The sequence below is a fragment of the Jaculus jaculus genome, chromosome 19 (assembly GCF_020740685.1).
Source record: "Jaculus jaculus isolate mJacJac1 chromosome 19, mJacJac1.mat.Y.cur, whole genome shotgun sequence".
Classification (NCBI taxonomy): Eukaryota; Metazoa; Chordata; class Mammalia; order Rodentia; family Dipodidae; genus Jaculus; species Jaculus jaculus.
In genome coordinates this window covers 54,235,696-54,250,659 of record NC_059120.1, presented here as the reverse complement: position 1 = coordinate 54,250,659, position 14,964 = coordinate 54,235,696, and the positions used below count along the sequence as shown (strand labels likewise).

Genomic DNA, 14,964 nt, shown 5'->3' with positions numbered 1-14,964 from the left:
CGAGCCCAGGAACGCGTGTCCCGACGGGGTGTCCAGTTCCTAACCCCCTGGCCATCTGCTCCCCTTAACCCAGCCGGGGCCACTCCCCAGCCGAGGATTGGGAGACTACAACTCCCAGAAGGCCCCGCGGCGCCCCCCCCCACGCTCTCACGCACAGTTCTGCCGCTGCCTTCCGGGGGGTGGGGATTGCAAGGGAGGTGGCCATGGGGCTGCGGCCGGGGCTTGTTCCCTCCTCGGCTTCCGTAGACGAGGTCGGGAGGACTTTCGTCTGGGGTTTCGGTGCCCCCCCCTTCCCCTTCCCCGGGGTCCGGGGGTGACATTGCACCGCGCCCCTCGCGGGGTTGCGTCTCCAGCCCACGCGGAACCCCCCCCCAACACACCCACCCAGCTGGCGCGCTGCTGCCCTTCGCCTGTCTGGATTGGGGCTCCATCCCGCCCCCTGCCCCCATCCCCACCCCGGGCCGCCCAGCCATGGGGGCTGCGGTGTTTTTCGGATGCACTTTCGTGGCGTTCGGCCCAGCCTTCGCGCTCTTCTTGATCACTGTGGCTGGGGACCCTCTTCGCGTTATCATCCTGGTCGCCGGGTGAGTAAGGGGGGGATGGAGTTGGGGTGGGGGAGAGTGGTGGAGAGAGATGCAGGCCGACGGGATTGGAGGAACTGGGGCGAGCCTGAAGCTGGGGGGCCCGGGGGACAGGGTCATTTCGGGGTGTCTGGATGATTTACCCTTAGCCTTAACCGCACACGGTTTCCGCCTCATGGGGAACGTCTCCGATTCCTTCTCCTTTGCTCTGTGGAGGAGGCCAAAGGCTCGTGAAGGGGTTGGGCTGACTTGGGGCCACCCTAGTTGCCAGTTCCCCGGGAAGGATCAGGAATGGATACTTTGCCCTTCCGTGCCCGTATACTTTGAGTCAATCTTCATTTCTCGCAAGACACATGACATGAGCCTCTGTCCCCTCAGTTAGCTCTGTCTGCAGGTGCCTTCAGACGAGGCCCTTGGGGAGACACCCCCCTCCCCGCCCCCGACCCTATCTGCTCCTTGTCTCCCTGACCACCCGGAAGTCTTGACTTCCACTTCTCACTTTACAGCCTTGATTAGTTGCCCTCCTTGGTTTCTGTGGCTGCCCGCACCCCCTGCCCTCGCCTGTCTCACTGCCTTTGTTTTCTCAGGGCATTTTTCTGGTTGGTCTCCCTCCTCCTGGCTTCTGTGGTCTGGTTCATCTTGGTCCATGTGACAGACCGCTCAGATGCCCGGCTCCAGTATGGCCTCCTGATTTTTGGTGCTGCCGTGTCCGTCCTTCTACAGGAGTTGTTCCGCTTTGCCTACTACAAGCTACTTAAGTAAGGAAAAGTGTGTGTGTGTGTGTGTGTGTGTGTGTGTGTGTGTGTGGTGATGGTGGGGGGGGGGCTCCGGAGGGAAAAGGGGCAGAGGTTTGAACTGTGGGAAGTGGCCCCAGCCCGCTGGCACTGGTTGGAAATAGGCGCTAAAGGGAGGGTGTTCTTCCCTTACATTTCTTCTACCTCACCCCAGGAAGGCAGATGAAGGGTTAGCCTCGCTGAGTGAGGACGGAAGATCACCCATCTCCATCCGCCAGATGGCCTATGGTGAGCCAAAGGGAGAGAGACCCTGTCCTCTAGGGGTAGTCTAAACACCCACATGTGCAAAGTGGTCAGTCTTCCTAGTTGATTTCCAAGGAGAGGTGGTCTCAAGGGAGAGTAGGTACGGGGGAACGTTCACTGGGCACTGGGAGGGGACACTGGCAGTGAGACCGTAGTGGCATGTGACATTGATGAGCCCCTCCCTCCCCCTAGTTTCTGGTCTGTCCTTCGGTATCATCAGTGGTGTCTTCTCTGTTATCAATATTCTGGCTGATGCACTTGGGCCAGGTGTGGTTGGGATCCATGGAGACTCACCTTATTACTTCTTGACTTCAGGTAAGCCTCGCTTCCAGCCTCGCTTTTGTGCCCTATCCATTCCCTGGCCCTGATCTGATGTATTTGGCCTGCCCTGGGAGACTTCTTTGGCTCATCATCTCAGGAGGCTGAGAGAAGGTCAGGGATGTATCTCATCCCCGTCTCCCTCCCCGCAGCCTTTCTGACAGCAGCCATTATCCTGCTCCATACCTTTTGGGGAGTTGTGTTCTTTGATGCCTGTGAGAGGAGACGGTACTGGGCTTTGGGCCTGGTGGTTGGGAGTCACCTACTGACATCAGGACTGGTGAGTTGGAGATAGGGGCCTGAGTTAGAGAGAAAAGAAAAGTATTCCATGGCGTGTGGGATGGGGTATGTCGTCTCACATCTTCGTAGTTTTTCACTTACCTTGGGCTGAGGCAGAAAGGTGAGTTTCTAGAGGTCTCTCACCTCAGCATCACTTAAATGGCACCTGCTGTGGGAATGCTCTGGGGAGGAGTTTGGATTGACCAAGTCAAACAGTAACGCAGGAGGCCCGAGGTGAGTCGGAGGGTTGAGACCTTTGAGGGAGCTGAAAAATCAAAAAGCCCCCTTCAAGCCACAAGGTGTGTTGTACTTTGAAGGGGAAGTTAGGCATTTGCGCGAGGTACCTGGGGAGAGAGGGATGGGCAGGAGGCGCCGAGCGAATGTGGGGCTTAAACAGGGAGGTTGAATCTGACTTCTTTTCTGCGTTCATTCCTAGACCTTCCTGAACCCCTGGTATGAGGCTAGCTTGCTGCCCATCTATACAGTCACCGTTTCCATGGGGCTCTGGGCCTTCTTCACAGCCGGAGGCTCCCTCCGAAGTATCCAGCGCAGCCTTTCGTGTAAGGACTGACTACCTGGACTGATCGCCCGACCGATCCCACCTGCCTGTCCACTGCCCATGATTGAACCCAGCCCCAGCCCGGGTCTCTTGTGTCCTCGGTGGTGTGTCCTTTGCTTTGTCCATTCGTGTGACCTCTCGCGTGTTAAGCTTCACCAGGAGCAGCCTGGGTGCAGCCAGTCGTGGCCTGGTGGGCTTGAACCTACACTCGCTCCCTGCCATGCGGGGACCCGACCCCTTTGTTGTCCAGGTCTCCCCGTGTGTCAGTGCTCTCGTCCGGTCCGCGAACTCACCCCCCTTCCCCTCTGCAGGCCGACGGCAGGAGGACAGTCGGGTGATGGTGTATTCTGCCCTGCGCATCCCACCCGAGGACTGAGGGAACGTGGGGGGGAGGACCCCTGGGCCTGGGGTGCCCTCCCCATCTCCTCACCATGTACTTCTCCATCTCCAGTTCTGGACAGTGCAGGTTGTAAGGAAAAGGGACGTAGTTTAGCCATGGCCCTTGGAGATGCAATTAATGGACGCTCAAGGGTAGACGAGCTTTGAGTTTCCAAGTATCCCTGCCCAGACTGGACATCCTGGTCTTTTTCTCAGGTCTGAAGGGAACCTTTTTTTTTTGGTATGATAAAGACCCCAAACTGCCTTTTATTTTATTTTTTTAAGCGTGGGGTGGCAGGGGGGTGGGGAGAAGGAGGCTATATTTTACATCCTCAAATTGCTCCTTGGTGGCTGGGCTCATTTCTAGTCCCTTTCCTCTTGGTCCCAGGCCCTGGGGGGAAGGAAGAGAGTGCATGTTTGGGAACTGGCATTACTGGAATTAATGGTTTTAACCTCCTTCACCGTTAGCATCACTTCTCTCCCCAAGGTGAAGTAGAGGGTGCTGGGGGGGAGCTGGCCCACTCCAGAGCCACAGCGCCGCTGGAGTCAGACGACATGACGTCGCGGGGCAGGAGGGCAGATTTTTTTCTAGTTTTTAATTGGGGCGCGGGAGGGGTCGGGGAGGTTTTCTATCAACTGTATCATTTTCTGCCGAGGGTGGAGTGTTCCATCCTTTTAATCAAGGTGATTGTGATTTTGACTAATAAAAAGGACTTTGTAATTGTGGGGAAACTTGGCTTTTAAGGGAAGGGATAACATCATTAATTGAGATTTCTGCCCTCCCATGTCTCTCATCCAGCCTCCTTCCCAACCTGGCAACCAGTGAGCTCCACTGGTAGCTTTGATGCAATGGTAGGAATGTGGGCTGGTGGCTTAACTTGTGGAGATTCAGGTATTTTCTTCTGGGCCAGGGGTGGAACAGAAGGAGTTAATCGCCCAGCCTTCTTTTGTTCCTATCTTTTGCCCATCTCTGTTACCTGAAGGATTGAGGAACTCTCACACCTTTGAATACTGCAAAGGACAGGCCAGGATTAAGGTCAGAAACTTTAATTTCCAAATATATATTCAGCAGAAAAATATAATTCCAGCAGCAGCCCCTTTTCCTAAGGGGAAATCCGGGAGTCTATCTAGAGGAGGGATGTGAAGGTGTGGGGTGGGGGACACCCCCAATTTCCCTTAAAACTAAACCTAGCTTGCTGTCTGCACTAAAACGGCTCTCCTGACCCTCCACATGCTTATAGAGGCAGAGGGCCCAGTTCCTCCTTGAAGAAAGAGGCCTGGGACCTTGCTCCCCTGGGGACACGTCCAGAAGTTTAGGGATCTATCTGCCTACTGCTACTAGCTCTGTTTTCTAACCCATTCCTGCACCCCCTTGTAGAGGCTCCCTGGTGGGAATGAGGAGAAGGCATCCATGGTGTCTGAGAGAGAGAGTTCATGCCTCTGTGGTGGCTCTGGCTGAAGTAAAGACCACACTCTTCCGGTTTCCCAGCCTCTTCTTCCTGGAAGGAGGAATAGTGGTTCATAGGAGTAATTAGTGACCTAGGTGAAGATTCGAGATAGAGTAGGAGAAATTTTGTTTTATTTTTTTTGGAGATAGAATGCTTCTCCTCCCACCAAGGTAGGGTCTCGCTCTAGCCCAGGAATTCATTAGGTAGTCTCAGGGTGGCCTCAAACTCACAGCAGCCCTCCTACCTCTGCCTCCCAAGTGCTGGGATTAAAGATGTGGATCATCACACCCATCTTGAGAATGTCTTTTCCTTTCCTTTCCTTTCCTTTCCTTTCCTTTCCTTTCCTTTCCTTTCCTTTCCTTTCCTTTCCTTTCCTTTCCTTTCCTTTCCTTTCCTTTCCTTTCCTTTCCCTTCCTTTCCTTTCCTTTTTTCTTTTTTTTTTTCTTTAATATTTTATTTATTTGAGAGAGAGAGAAGGGGCATGCCAGGGCCTCCACCCACTTCATATGAACTCCAGAAATAATAGCACCTTATGGCTTACATGGGTACTGGGGACTTGAACCTGGGTCTTTAGGCTTTGCCGGCATGCGCCTTAACCACTAAGCCATCTCTCCAGCCCAAGAGAAAGCTTCTTTATTTATTTGTGAGAGTGAAAGAGATTGGGTGTGCCAGGGCCTTCAGCCACTGCAAACGAACTCCGGACACGTGTCCCCTTGTGCATCTGTCTTATGTGGGTCCTAGAGAATCGAACCAGGATCTCTTGTCTTTGCAGGCAAATGCCTTAACTGCTAAGCCATCTCTGCAGCCCCTCGAGAATGCTTTTTAACTTTTTAAAGTTTTTATTTCTTTATTTGAGAGATAGAGAGGGAGAGAAAGAGGCAGAGGGAGAGAGAGAACGGGCACACCGGGGCCTCTAGCCACTGCAAATGAATTCCAGATGCATGTGCCCCCTTGTGCATCTGGCTTAAATGGGTCCTGGGGAATCGAACTGGGGTATTTTGGCTTTGCAGACAAATGCCTTAACTGCTAAGCCATCTCTCCAGCCCAAGAATGCTTTTTAATAGAAAAGAATGTACTTCAGGATTAGAAGGTAAAGCCAGGCGTGGTGGCACACACCTTTAATCCCAGCACTTGGGAGAAAGAGGTAGGAGGATCACTGAGAGTTCAAGGTCAGCCTGAGACTACAATAATCAATCAATTCTGGGTCCGCCTGGGCTAGAGCGAGACCCTACTTTGAAAAATAGAAACATTAATAATAATAATAATAAAGCCAAAAGGGAATAGTAAGTAGAACTTTACCGAATCTTTCTAGCTATGAAGTAAATGGCCAACAGAAGGCAGAGACAGCCAACCACGATTCCCACACCTAGGCCCAGCATTTCTCCTGAAGGAATAAAAATGTCAGCCCAAACCGAGGAGTAGTGAGCCTTTGGGGGGACCCCCCCCCCGTTCCTTACCTGTAGTATACAAGGGTCCCGCTGTAGAGGGAGAAAACGGTCAGTTGTGCTTCAGAGCACTGCTTATATGCCCCAGAAAGTCGCCCGGACACCTATGGCTGAGGGATGTACTCAGAACTGCTCCCCTCAGCCTTCTCCTAGGTTCACTGGCGAGTTCCTTTGATGCCCTCAAGTTTCCCATCACTTCCTGGCCCTGCCAAGTACCTTGCATGAAGGAAGCAAAAACCGTCCTCTGGTTGAGAGGCTGCGGGGCCCGGTGGTTCTGTACCAGGGGTTCAGATGGTTCCTCTTCCGTGGCAAACAGTGTTTCCTGAAGCTTTTCCAGCTGAGGAATGGAAGAGGGATGTCACTTTTGGAGGGTGGGCAAGGGTCTGAAATTAACAAGTGCCTTCACATCATCACTTGCCTGTCCCTTTGAAATCTGGGCTCTTTGATTGAAAACTGTCCAGAGCACACTTTGGTAGCAGGGGGGTGTTGTGAGGGAGCCATTGTAACGGAAGAACTGTTCCAGCTGTTGGGGAAGCAGTCCTCTCACGTTGAAGGGAGGCACTGAGGTCTTCTGATCTGGGAAGAACAGGTGATCAGACTGGCCTTGCTCTGGCCACACCCTAACCCTCCTAGAAAGGGTTCCTGCAGGCCAAACCCACTGCTTTAATTTATCTCTTCCTCCCAAGGCCTCTTCAGTCCAGGGTGTGTGTGTGTGTGTGGTGTGGGTGTACGTGTGTGTGGTGTGGGTGTGCCAGGCCGCTGCAAAGGAACCCTAGATGCTCGTGCCACTTTTTTTAAATGAAAATATTTTATTTAAGAGAGAGAGAGAGTAATGGGCACGCCAGGGCCTCCAGCCACTGCAAATGAACTCCAGACGCATGTGCCACTTTGTGCATCTGGCTTACCCTGGGGAATTGAACCAAGGCCCTTTGGATTTGCAGGCAAACGCTTTAACCACTAAGCCATCGTCTCTCCAGCCCTTGTGTCACTTTCTGAGTCCATCTGCCTGGCAGGCTTTGGAAGCAAGTGCCTTTAACCACCGAGCCATCTCCCCAGCCCCGGGTTAGGGTTTTTCTTTTTAATTTAATTTTTTTTTTTTTGTTTATTTATTTGAGAACGACAGACAGCAGAAAGAGGCAGAGAGAGCGAGAGAGAATGGGCGCGCTGGGGCCTCCAGCCACTGCAAACAAACTCCAGACGCGTGCGCCCCCCTTGTGCATCTGGCTAACATGGGACCTGGGGAACCGAGCCTCGAACCGGGGTCCTTAGGCTTCACAGGCAAGCGCTTAACTGCTAAGCCATCTCTCCAGCCCCTGAGTTAGGGTTAGGTTTTGGAAGTTTCCCCGAAGGCTAATTATTTTTCACCAACTATAGATTTTAGGCCATACCTTTATGTTTTATTTCATGCAAATGACTGAGAATATGTTCGTAAGCTGGATTCTCATTCTCACCCACCTGGAAGGAAAGGGAGAACATACGGAATAACTGTGTACTTGGAGTAAGATATGAATGTATTGGGTCCATAGGGTGGGTTGCAGTCTGCCTTGGGAGGGAGACTGGTAATGGAATAGGACTAAGGGATGCAGAGGAAGGTGGGGGGGCAGGAGAGGGTGAGGGTCACTAACCTCAATTAGGACACCCAGGACAGCCAGACCCTGAGGCCTCTGAGCAGCGTTACTCAAACTGTCATAAGACTCTGAGTCATAATGTACAATGTGGAGCTGTGGGAAGAAAACCGAGTCATTGAATGTTTCTCTACTCCCTCGAAACGTTTTTTTTTTTTTTTTGAGATAGGGTCTCACTCTGGCTCAGGCTGACCTGGAACTCACGACGATCCTCCTACCTCTGCCTCCCGAGTGGTGGGATTAAAGGTGTCAGCCACCACACCTGGCTTTTTAAAAAATTAATTAATTTGTTTGTTAGAGAAAGAGAGAATGGCTGTGCCAGGGCCTGTAGCAACTGCAAACAATCTCCAGATGCGGGTGCCGCCAGGTGCATGTGGCTTACGTGGGACCTGGAGAACTGAACCTGGCCTTAAACAGCTAAGCTGTCTCTCCAGCCCCCTCGAAGCTTTTGACCTAAGTCAACAGTAGGCAGTCCACACCAGACCCCAAGACTCTCCCTCCAAAGCCTGGCTTTATCCCTCCATATGTCTGGCTAGATCCTTTCTCTAGGACTGACCGTTCCTGTGACATTTCGTTCATTGTTACCTCTGCAGCTGTGGTTTCACTGTCGATCTGGTGCTCTGATCCCCCGGGGGACCCTTTCTGACCCCAGTGCAGGTGGAGCTGGGCAGCTACATATTTCTGGGCCAGTCCACCCAGGTACAGGGTAGGAGGCAGAGAGAGCTGTACTATGGGGGGGGGGGGAAGAAAGCAAGCTGGAATTGGCGGGGTCATGCGGGTCATGCCACCCTTAATTGCCATCACTTCTCAGAGACGCATGGTCTTCCAGCCCCAGCGATAGGCAGTGCCTCTCAGAGCCACTGGTTTTTCCAGCAGAGAGCTCCCCTCTTCAGGGAAGATTAAGTCAGCACTACGACACTAAACTGCACATCGAACTTGACCACAGACATTCAATCCCACCCCGGCTCCGGGAGCCCGAGCCCCACTTCCATGTCTCCAGGTTTTTGTGTTTGGAGTTCATGAATTATGAGAATGCTCCCCCTGCACTCCCACAGTTTGGATCGGAGCCTACAACTCCTGGGAGCTTGGGCTTTTACCTGTGTGGCCGTTGTTGAGTAGATCCAAAGGCTCAGTGCCCGGCTGGTCATACCCATGGGGCTGCAGAGCCGGCAGCTCGGGGTCAAACGTCACACTGACCGTCTGGATGTCGATGGGAGACTGAGCATCGCTTCCGCACTCAGGGTAGGAGGCTGGCCAGTGGTCCTGACCATGTGGGCCTGGTGGGGGGCTACCATGTACATTTGTACAGCCCCAGACACCCTTCAGTGCTACCTGCCACGTTCTCATGGAGTTGGGTAGGCTGGATAAGGTAGGGGTCCCCACTGGACTTAAGTCGACAGCTCCCTTTGCCTCCCCAGAGGCTAAAATCAGTCTCCCAACTAGTGGAGGATTGGGGGCTCTTTTACTTAACTTTGAGAACAAGAAAGGTGAATGAAGGGGAAGAGGAGATGGATCAGGGCAGGAGTAATAAAGTAAGAAGAAACAAATGATCCTAGAGAAGTGGGGCATCTTTGGGGCTCCCTGTCAACTGGTCTCAGGATTCAGGCATCCTTTCTATCATTCACTTCTTGCTCTCACACTGGGCTTGTTGTTGACTCAGATCATCCATCAGAAGTCCAAAGGGATTGAGCTCCCTCTTCCCCAGAATTGAAGGGGTCGTGCCAGCCCCCCTCCTCACCCCTAATCTCAAACTTTGTCCCTAAACTCAGGGTTCCTCACCCCACCCAGGTTCCCTTCCATTTCAACTGCTGCTGTCCCACATGGAGTTACTCAGAACTCCGTTGGTTTGATGCTGAGTCAGGAGGTGAGGGATTTAATGATTAGAACAGGGTCTAGCAGCTACATATACAAAATCCAGGGCCGTGGGAGATGGGGGAGAGAGGAGCTGGGTGGTTCAACTAAAGGAATCTTCCTGTCAGGAGAAGGGATCCCAGGGTGACGGGTGGGGGGGGGGCGGTTATCAGCCCACCGGAATTTCCGCTCTCACCTTCATATGTCCAGTGGTGACCTGTAAGGCAGAGTGGTTTGAGTTAGGGCCAGCAAGCCTGGGGCAGCACGCTGACCTCCACTCTTTCCTGCTGCTGCTGTCCCCCTCCCCCTGTGCTGTTGGCCTCCTCAGCTTGAGCACTTCCCCACGGAAGCCCTGAAACTGGACACCTCGCTGGAAAGGTCGGTGGGAGGTGATATTTAAAAATCACTAGCCTGGCTGCGCTGAGCGAAGGGGAAGAAAGAATAGAAAGATAAAGCTCTGAAACTAAAATTAACCTGGATCCAAAGGTGCAGTCGGCCCAACGCTTTTCTCCTGCTTGGGCCAAATCAACCAAACAGAAGATTGGGGTGGGGTTTGCAGGATAGGAACCCTGAAGAGTAGGAAGGAAGATCCGTGTTCTTTAAGTGCCACATGAATGAGGACTCCTGGCTCCAGGCTGGTATTTCAAGCCTTTTTGTTTTGTTTTGTTTTTTTGAGGTAGGGTCTCACTCTAGCTCAGGCTGACCTGGAATTCACTATGTGGTCTCAGATTGGCCTCGAACTCATGACGATCCTCCTACCCCCGCCTCCCGAGTGCTGGGATTAAACCATGCCACCATGCCCTGGGTTTCAAGTTTTTTTTTCCCCGTGTTCCCAATGTCTCTTGAGGAGCTCCTGGCCACCATGAACCTCTGCTCTTGCACTCCCAGATGACTTGCGAAGGGCAGGAGTCAGGGCAGGGTCTATTCTAGGTTGAGGGTGGTGGGTGGGCACAGGCAGCCAGGCTGGCAGGGACATGATGAAAGTAAAGCATTGTGTGTGGAGAGGAGAGTTGCCAGCACGGTCACATGCCAGCCTCTCGTGCAGTCCTGTCTCTGGCCAAAAAGCTGGGGGTCTGCCAGACCAGGTCTAGCCCTTCCCCTCAACCTCCGCTGAGCCAAATTGCTTTAAGAACAAAAGGCTGGAGAGATAGCTCAGCGGTTAAAGGAACTTGCTTTGTTGGTTGTTTTTTTTTTTTTTTTTTGAGAAAGGCTCTCACTCTGGCCCAGGCTGACCTGGAATTCACTATGTAGTCTCAAGGTGGCCTCGAACTCAGGGTGATCCTCCTGCCTCTGCCTCTGCTGGGATTAAAGGCGTGCACCACCACACCCGGCTGGAACTTGCTTTCAAAGCCTGGCCGCCTGGGTTCAATTTTCCAGTACCCATGTAAAGGCTGGATGCACAGAGTGGTACATGCATCTGGAGTTTGGATGCAATGACACGAGGTCCTGGCACACCCATTTCCCTCTCCTCTCTCTGCTTGCGTATAATAAATAAAAATACTTTTAGTGGCGGGCGTAGTGGCACATGCCTTTAATCCCAACACCCAGGAGGTAGAGGTAGGAGGACTGCCATGAGTTTGAGACCATCCTGAGATTACATAGTGAATTCCAGGCCAACCTGAGATAGAGTGAGACTGTACCTCAAAAAACAAACAAATATATATATATGTTTTTCGAGGTAGGGTCTCACTCTAGCTCAGGCTGACCTGGAATTCACTATGTAGTCTCAGGGTGGTCTTGAACTCATGTGATCCTCCTACCTCTGCCTCCCGAAAATAAATATATTTTTAAAGAAAAAAGAGAAGCCTTTAAACTTTATTACTGAAATACTTAAACTGTGAGAAACAAGAAAAATCCCAATTTACCCTTCTTTTTTATTATTTTATTTATTAATTAAATTTTTGTTTTTTGAAGTAGGGTCTCGCTCTAGCCCAGGCTGACCTGGAATTCACTATGTAGTCTCAGGGTGGCCCTGAACTCACGGCAATCCTCCTACCTCTGCCTCCCAAGGACTGGGATTAAAGGCGTGTGCCACCATGCCCGACTATTTATTATTTTTGATATAGGGTCTTGCTATATCACCCAGGCTGGCCTGGAACTAGTGGCATTTGTGCCTTAGCCTCCTGAGTGCTGGGATTATATGTATACACCACAATGCCCAGCTTCTGTAATATATTCCTTTAAATGCTCAAACTTGTAAAATGTTTTGGCTCTCAACCTTGGTCTACACAACAAAGGCCATTCCTCAGTTCAAGGCAACTCCGAAAAGCAGCCCCAGAGAGGGCTGGAGGCAGCCTCTCGTTTTGTGATTTCTGGTGGAATTCCCTATGTCCACAAAGATGTCTTTCTCCTTCGATTAAATCCTCCCCAGAAAGCCGGGCGTGGTGGCACACGCCTTTAATTCCAGCACTTGGGAGGCAGACGGAGGATCGCCGTGAGTTCGAGGCCACCCTGAGACTACATAGTGAATTCCAGGTCAGCCTGAGCCAGAGTGAGACCCTACCTCGAACCCCCAATCCCTGCCAAGAGAAACAAAAAACAAGCAAGCAAACAAAATCCTCCCAGATTCCGAATCTCCTAGCTCCTCTCCGAGTTCTTCCTTTCCCATGCGGCTCCTGTCCGATGATTTTCTTGCACTTGAGTTACTGCCTCCACCCCACTTTGTTCCTCCTCCAATAAACCTTCATTGCACACCTACTATGTGCTGCACACTGCACTAGGCATGGGAAGCAGGAAAGTGAGGGGAGGAGTGCGCTGTGGTGGTGGCCGGAACCCATGGCCCCAGAACTCAGGAGACAGAGGGGAGAGTGTCAGGAGCCCCAGCCCATCTCAAAAAGAGTTTGTTTAGGATCGGATGAGGCGGCAAGGCACCTTTAATCCCAGCCCTGGGGAGGCTGATCGCCTGGAGCTTGAAACCAGCTTGGGCCACAAAGTAAGTTAGTTACAGGTCAGCCCTTTGCTAGAATGAGACCCTGCCTCAAAAACATTGAAAATAATAATAATCATAAAATAAAGAGTCTGAGACCAGCCTGGCTAAAAGGAACTCTGTTTCAAACCAAACAGAACAGAACAGAAAATCCACCACCATAAGACCAAACAAAAGAGGTAAAGGAACTTCCAGAGACAGCCCAGGGCTGCAGGAGCACCTGGCCTCTTTATTCCAGCAGTTTCTCCCTATCACCCGTCTCCACCCGTCTCTCCAGAGCTCCTGAAAGTTGCTTGCACACTGTGAAGGCCCCAAGCACATGTAGTCTGGTAATGCCATTACTTTCGGGGAAATGGATAAGTTAGCGAGGGGCTCTATGGAATAGAGGGCGCGTTACCAGATGATCAGCTGGAAATCCGGGTCTGAGCTGGGCAGCCATGCTCCCTCCCACCCTGGTCTCTATTTGTCTCCCTAACCCACAGAGTTCATGAATGGAGAAGGGGGGGGGGGGCGCGGCCGGGAAAGAGAACTGAAGCCTGTAGAAATTCCTGCACATGTGTATATTCATACCCTGCCCCCGGCTAGTTCTCCGCCATTCACAGTAACAGCTAGGCTGGGGAGGTAAAAGGAAGGAGAATCCTCTTTATACTCTTTTCTCTCACCCCTGAGCCTATTATTCCAGCCCCCAGGCTTCCTTCTGCACATCTCCTCGCCCACCCCACCCCACCCCCGCCCCCAAAGCTAAGTACACATGGTGACACACAGCCATCCAGTTGTACCTACCGCCTTCTGCAGCCAGGATCCAAGTCACCTTTACCAGGAGAGCCAAGAACAGCATGGTATCCCTACAATGGAGCATGGAGACCAGGAATTTGGGGACTGGAAGAGAGAGAGGGGGTGAGGTAGAGAGAGAGAGAGAGGGAAGAAAAGAAAATAGAGGAGAGGAGAGTTGAGTTTGTGGCGCTTAATGTATATATCTGCTTTCTTGCTGTTTCTGTAGGCTTCCAGCTGATTTGATTTTCAGCAAGGGTGCCACCGATTTCTGGAAGTGAGGATGAATTTGTCGCAGCCCCCTTTTTCCTGCCTTCCCCTCTCTCAGTTAGTCTCTACTCCACTGGCTGGCTGGCCAGCGGCTCCACAATTGCCTCCCGCTTTTAAGGTGGCTCTGGACGAGTGAACGCGGTGGAAGGGGGGGCGGTGGTGACTGTGTCTGGCGGGCAGCTCCTTAAATAGCCCATTAGGCATGCAGGATGGCCCTACGGAGCGGAGCGCGCGCGTTTCCCCGCGAGTCCTGGCCCTGGCTCAGGAGCCCAGCTGGAGTGAGCTCTTCTGCTATTCACAGACTCAGGATGGGTGTCCCGCGGCTCTGCCAGGGGTGGGGAGGGGGGAGCAGAGAAGGGGGCCCAGTCCCCCCCCCTCCACCTCCCAACCCAAGGACACTGTGTTCTCCTATCCGCCTGCTCGGTTTCTTCAACTCCAAGGAACACCTCTTTTGGGTGTGTGCGCGGCTGGTGGGCGAACCTGCTTGCAAAGCCCGCGGAAAAGCGCCGGCGGGCTTGGGGACAAGGGTAGCAGAGTCCAGGGTTGGGAGGACAGAGGACCAGGAGGAGGTTGTGTGGGGGGGGTGTCCTGGGGGTGGGTGGGTGTGGTGCTCACGGTGCAGATGGAGGGTGGAAAGTCAAGGTTTCATAAAACCTGGGTTGTGGAGAATAAGGGAGGCGAGGAGAACTTGTCTCGAGCGCTCTTTCTCCTGTGCCTGTCGCCACCCCTTCCCACGGCGAGGCCTGGGTCCACGTGCCTGAGTGGCCCCCCGGGGAGTGGGGAGGGGGGGCGGTTTTGTTTGCTGTATAAAGCCCATTTGTGTGCACCGCGGGGGAGGGGTGGCCGCTGCACCATGGAGAGACAGCGGCTCTAACTGCCAGACCCAGCCACCTCCCTCCCCGGGGAGCCCAGGATCTAGGGCGCCTTTTGTCACTGAAGAGGACACTGACCCCTAGCAGAAGAGGCTGGGGCGGGAGAGGGAGAAGCGATGGGGAGGGGGGGACACTGTGGGAACAATCACTATCACCATCAGGAGAAAAAAAAAAAAAAGGCGGACTCTAGGGAAAGCAGAGGGGTGGGGAACCATGGACCACGTGATCCGGACGGATGCTGCCCCCCACCCCCACCCCAGGGTCTCCACTGTCCAACAAAAGGGTCGAGGCAGGTCCAGCGGGGCCGGGTGGAACCTGGCTCGGTGGACTTGGGGCCCGTGGAGCAGGGAGGTTGCGCAGCGTCTGAGGAATGTGGGATTGTGTGCGCTCCCCCCCACGGGACTGGAAATCCCGATCGGAATGTACGTCCTAAATCCCTCATTAGAGTGTGTGACAACCACAGATAATTTCAAGCTAGACATGGAAATCTCTTTGTCCTTCCGTACCCTTCATCGCTGGCCCAGAGGATGCATCCATCTGAGCTCTTGCTACCCTCTTTGCTCCTATCAAGTAGCAATAAGTAGCTGAAGCCAGGGGAGCAGAA

General features: G+C 52.9%; 2 protein-coding genes across 2 annotated transcripts; one reads left to right on the top strand and one right to left on the bottom strand.

The window, feature by feature from the left end:
- Positions 1-183: 183 nt before the first annotated feature.
- Positions 184-3,873, top strand: Aph1a (aph-1 homolog A, gamma-secretase subunit). The gene is made up of 7 exons (XM_004667130.2): positions 184-584; positions 1,169-1,339; positions 1,530-1,603; positions 1,811-1,933; positions 2,089-2,216; positions 2,652-2,775; positions 3,086-3,873. The coding sequence occupies exons 1-7, from the start codon at positions 472-474 to the stop codon at positions 3,148-3,150; spliced, it is 798 nt and encodes a 265-aa protein (XP_004667187.1). The 5' UTR covers positions 184-471; the 3' UTR covers positions 3,151-3,873.
- Positions 3,874-4,183: 310 nt separating this feature from the next.
- Ca14 (carbonic anhydrase 14) lies at positions 4,184-13,580 on the bottom strand. The gene is made up of 11 exons (XM_004667129.2): positions 13,231-13,580; positions 9,718-9,738; positions 8,768-8,947; positions 8,256-8,398; positions 7,671-7,766; positions 7,434-7,500; positions 6,464-6,621; positions 6,262-6,382; positions 6,058-6,078; positions 5,900-5,984; positions 4,184-4,651 (listed from the first exon to the last, which is right to left on the bottom strand). Exons 1-11 carry the CDS (start codon positions 13,304-13,306, stop codon positions 4,585-4,587), a joined length of 1,035 nt encoding a protein of 344 aa, XP_004667186.2. The 5' UTR covers positions 13,307-13,580; the 3' UTR covers positions 4,184-4,584.
- Between the last annotated feature and the right edge of the window lie 1,384 nt (positions 13,581-14,964).